This window comes from Dendroctonus ponderosae, unplaced genomic scaffold (genome assembly GCF_020466585.1).
Source record: "Dendroctonus ponderosae isolate FM_Combo_2020 unplaced genomic scaffold, Dpon_F_20191213v2 Dpon_F_20191213_2, whole genome shotgun sequence".
In the NCBI taxonomy this organism is placed as follows: Eukaryota; Metazoa; Arthropoda; class Insecta; order Coleoptera; family Curculionidae; genus Dendroctonus; species Dendroctonus ponderosae.
Window position 1 is genome coordinate 10,423,133 of NW_026018165.1, and position 4,705 is coordinate 10,427,837.

The 4,705-nt window shown below is 39.6% G+C and overlaps 2 protein-coding genes across 2 annotated transcripts in view; one reads left to right on the forward strand and one right to left on the reverse strand.

The window, feature by feature from the left end:
- The window catches only part of LOC109538952 (juvenile hormone esterase), a 42,768-nt gene that overhangs the window by 4,362 nt on the left and 33,701 nt on the right, over positions 1 to 4,705 (forward strand). The gene's annotated exons all lie outside the window — the stretch shown is intronic.
- Positions 79 to 1,272, reverse strand: LOC125503549 (clumping factor A-like). The gene is made up of 3 exons (XM_048664147.1): positions 879 to 1,272; positions 612 to 749; positions 79 to 508 (listed from the first exon to the last, which is right to left on the reverse strand). Exons 1-3 carry the CDS (start codon positions 1,234 to 1,236, stop codon positions 498 to 500), a joined length of 507 nt encoding a protein of 168 aa, XP_048520104.1. The 5' UTR covers positions 1,237 to 1,272; the 3' UTR covers positions 79 to 497.

Here is a 4,705-nt window from a genome sequence, read left to right on the forward strand (position 1 = left end):
AAATACCCAAAAAGAAGTTTGTAAAAAATGAATCCGCCTCAACAATATAAAACTTATCTACAACATATGTTTGTTTGTTATTTAAATCAAAATGTTATGACAACTCGAATTGTGTACAGTACTTTTACCTACGACCATAATAACTTCGGACTTCTTGCTTTTAAACCATCAGACTCACTTTTCAGTAGGGTAAGTATTTTTTAATACAAGATACAACGTTTATATTGTGATATATGGTAACAGAACTGTGGCGCTTGGCTTACAATGCGTAAAATGGAACTTAGATGGTGGGTAGTGTGTTGTTCAGTAGCGGTCGTAGGTAAAACTAGTGATGTTCTGCTGAGCTACCACTTTCATGTCATTTAATAGATTATTCTTGAATCAGCTTGAATTATCTTCGAAGTATATGTTAATTATTAGTGCTGTGGCGCGCCTTGACTCTCGTAGGTCCGGTGCTCCCCGTTGGCCAAGCTCTTGTGCAAAGAAACACATCGTGTTCACAAATCCCCTAAAAAAATATGTTAGATATGAAGACACATAGCCTAGTTTCTACATTTGTTTGTTATAGTTGGGAATTCAAAAATGAAGCAAATTTAGATTTTGTAACGTACCGTTTGTGATCAGCTTTCGCAATATTATTGCCGGACCGTTTCTTATTACGGAGTTATGCAGTTGACACTTTAACAGCTCAGTACGCAAAGAGGGTTCTACTTTTCTGGCAGAAGCTTTTTTCTGGACTTGACTTTTATCTGAAACGAACGAAACTTTACTATAAATCCGAACAAATATACTAGAACCATAACAGGATAAATCACAATTTAAGCTTTTATCCTTTCAGAGGAGAAAGTGAACAGTTTTTTATTTAATTTGGCACTTACTATCCATCATAATGTCCGCTTCAGGTTCAACATTCATAATTTGTTCAGCATCGTCCATTATCGCTTCAGCATTGTCCATTATCGGTTTAACATCGTCCTTTATTGGGCCAACATCCATTTGCTCATCTTGAGATGCCATTTCAAATGAGTCCTCAGTGCAGTCCATTTCGCTGTCACTGTCACTGCTACTTTCACTGCTACTGTCACTGCTACTGTCACTGCTACTGTCGCTGCTACTGTCACTGTCACTGTCACTGCTAGACGGAACGTCCAAGTCCGTAAGACATAAGTTTAACAAACAACTCGTCGAATGAGTTCTACACTCTTGCACTAAGTTTCCATTTACATCGAAAATCATTTCAGCACTACAATTCTTCCAATCGCACTTCCATATCAATCCAGACTGCCCTATAGAAGCAAAGCGGTAAGTATATCCTCTTAACGAAAATGACATCTTGTTTAAATCGCAACCACTTCAAACTACTACTTGATACATCCACGTCTACGCACATACTGACCAATGCACCCTCTCGCAGAGTCGCAAAAGCTTCCTGATTTCATCACTATCGACTCGGCCCAAAAATAGAACCTTATTGGTTCGAACCCAGGTAGATTGTCCTTTGCTATAGTTGCATTGTTTACGAAAAATATTTGAATTTCTTGACAAATGCTTGATCCCAATTCTGCGAATTTCTTCACGATTGAGGAAGTCTGAAAAATTATGGTCCACTTCCGGTATATGGAAAATCCAGACGCAAACTAGACTCGTTTCATTTTCTTAATGATCCTACCTGGCATTAAGCTGTGCAGAGGATTTCTGCGGGAGCTTTTGATGCTGTTTTGTGGTTTACGATGGTCATGTTATGTATGTAGCGGCTGCTTGCGTAAGACGCATGCAACAATCGCACAAGCAAACCCAAGGCTTTACGGCTTACGTTTTACGTTACGGCGACTGTAAATCCAGCTTTAGTGTCAAAAGACATAACAAATCAGCTACGAGCAGAGAACTCGTTTTGCGAAAACAATAATAACATTTTTGGGAGCAAAATTTTTGAAAATAAGTGATGATTCTACTGCGGACTCATCTGGGGAAGAAGCTTTTGATGTTCTGAGTAGTGAAATAATTCGCCATTTTCGCGCACGAAACGGTAATTTTGAGAAATATAGCGAAGATGAATTCCGAGATCGTTTTAGTTAACCAAAAACGTTGTTCATTACTGTTCAGGCAATATTTGTACAGATTCGTTGGGCTTGTGATCTTCGCAATGTCAAATTCAGGAAACGTGGTGCCAGTATCTCCTTATCGCTTAGCAGGTAGTCGATTACACCGAATTGTATACCGACCATGGGTTTTCTGAAGAAAGGGTTATTGATTTGTTGGGATGGCAAAGCTGTTTCATAGCCATACGTTAATTTATACTAAGAAAGGGGATATTACACACCTTTAGGAAACAAAGCATTTTGCTCGGTATTCAGTCAACTTTCTCTACATTTACGACGATTGTTATGGTGCGAAACTCAACACAGCCGTAAATCAAGTCGTCAGTCAACTGTCTCTGCCCCAAAAAGCAAGCCATTAAAAGCCGCTTAAACCCATCCCAAGTCCAGTTCTTCAGAATGGAAAAATTCAAAACGAAACCAACATGGTAAAAATGCTATTTCGTAAAGAGCAAACCAAAATCTGTTAGGTAAAGCACTTAAAGTTGGCGGCAGTCGTCAAGCCTCACCGCAACTCTTCAATAAGCAACTTAAAGTACATTCATCAGTGCAAAAAATGTCAAAAGTTTAGCTTAATCAGCTCAGTAAAACTCGAAACAAACTAAAACGCAGGGCCAAGTAATGCTCTGATGCTTATCTCAACAAAGAACCAAACCGCCTCACTAAACAAATCCAAATTCAAATTAAAAACATTAAAAACGAAAAGTGGTCTATTGGAAAACATCCCAACAAGCGACAATATCGCCTGAAAAATCGCTAAGAATTTGAAGAAAAACAAAAACACACTTCCCCCMAATACATGGCGAGAGAGGACTGGTCTATACGGATGAGGAGAAAGTGGAAGTTTTCGCCGACTCCCTAGAAAACCAGGTTTCTCCCAACATGTCCCAGACAACCGACCCTAATTTCGAAGAGAAAGTTACGTACAAACTCAGAGAAACCAAACGCAGCCAAACCCCCCCAGACTGCCCCCAAATTCCACCCGGAACACTGACCGAACTGAAAACAAAAAAAAACACCCTAAAAACCCGTAAAGCTCCCGGACGAGGCCAAATTACAAACACAATCCTCAAACTTCTTCCAGAAAATCTCCTAAACCAAACATGATGCCGTGCTGCAAGCAGCCAGGCTAATTCAAGATGCCACGATTGCTCTCCAGGGAAAGGTCCCCATGGAGTCATTTTCCTGGGCATAGAAAAAACGTTCGACAAAGTATGACACTAGGGCTTGATTTGGAAACTAATGAACATACGCAAATTACCACTAATATTTGTTCAGTTTGTTTTCAAGCTTTCTCCACGAGAGAAGGTTTTTAATAACTCTGTACTCTCGAACTCGAACTCGAATACACAAAGGCAGTTAGATATCTTGGCATAATAATAGACTCTAGATTAAACTTTACTAAACACATAAACCAAACAATTACAAAAGGAATTCAAATTGCTGCCTACCTTCTTAGAAACACCCAAATCCACAAAAACCTCGAAATGGAGACCATTCAGGAATTAATTTCTGAACTCCACAAAAAGTTCAAAAACCAGAGTCCTTGACCACACAAATACTCCAGAATCCAAGAAAGGTTTTCCCGAACAATCCCAAAAGTCCACTTGAAATCTCCCAATTGTCTAATGGCAGACCCCCTTTGGGAACACCCACCCTAAGCAAAATCCAGCTTAAAAACCAAACACCAACAATTTGAACGCATTTAAACAAACAGGAAAGATAGTACTCGGACAGACGGTTCTTTGAGAAAAAAAATTCAATTCGGTCTAGTAGATGTTGAGATATTACAGCACTTCGCGACGTCATATTTAACAAAAAATATATGAGCAGACATTTAAAAGCCAGGATCTACAAAACTTGTACTCGACCCATCATGACGTACGGCATAGAAACTCGAGCGGATAGCAAAAGAACTCAGTCCATCCCGAGAACGACGGAAATGAAGATGGTGAGAACCATATCTGGATACACTCTGAGAGGTAGGAAGTGGAACACAGCCATCTAAGAGGAAAGTCAGCCTCAGGACATATTCAAATGGGAAAGAAAACGGCGACGATATTGGAACCATCCTGCTCTTGTGTTTTTCTTTTTCTTGCAGTTTCTTTAATTATCGTTGATAGGTGTGTTGCCATTTCATTTATATTTGGTGGGCTTATATTTTCGCTTAATTTGGCTTTCAATTCGTTTTGGTATATGATATTGTTTTCTTTCAGAGTGCTGCTATCTATTGAGTCTGTGTTGTGCTTAGTATATCTTTTCGGCTTCTGTATGGATGGATAATTTAGATCTGACTTTTTCGTGGTCGCTTCCTGTGTTGAAAGAGTTTAGAATTGAGACGTCGGTAACAATTTTCCTGGACGATGATAGGATACAATCGATGCCCAGTTCGTTTTCTAGATCGATATAGTTGAGTGTCGACAGGAGTGAACTACAGTTGTCTGTTGCTATTATGATGTCTTTCTTTTTAGAGTGCGAATTTTTGCCTCCTTCAGAATCCATGAGGTTGACCGTCTTTTCGAAGGTGTGGGATTCGAAGCTATTGCTTCTGGGGTATCCACCTGGGGTACATGTCCGTTCTGTTTCAAATTCGCCATATCTAAGGAGTT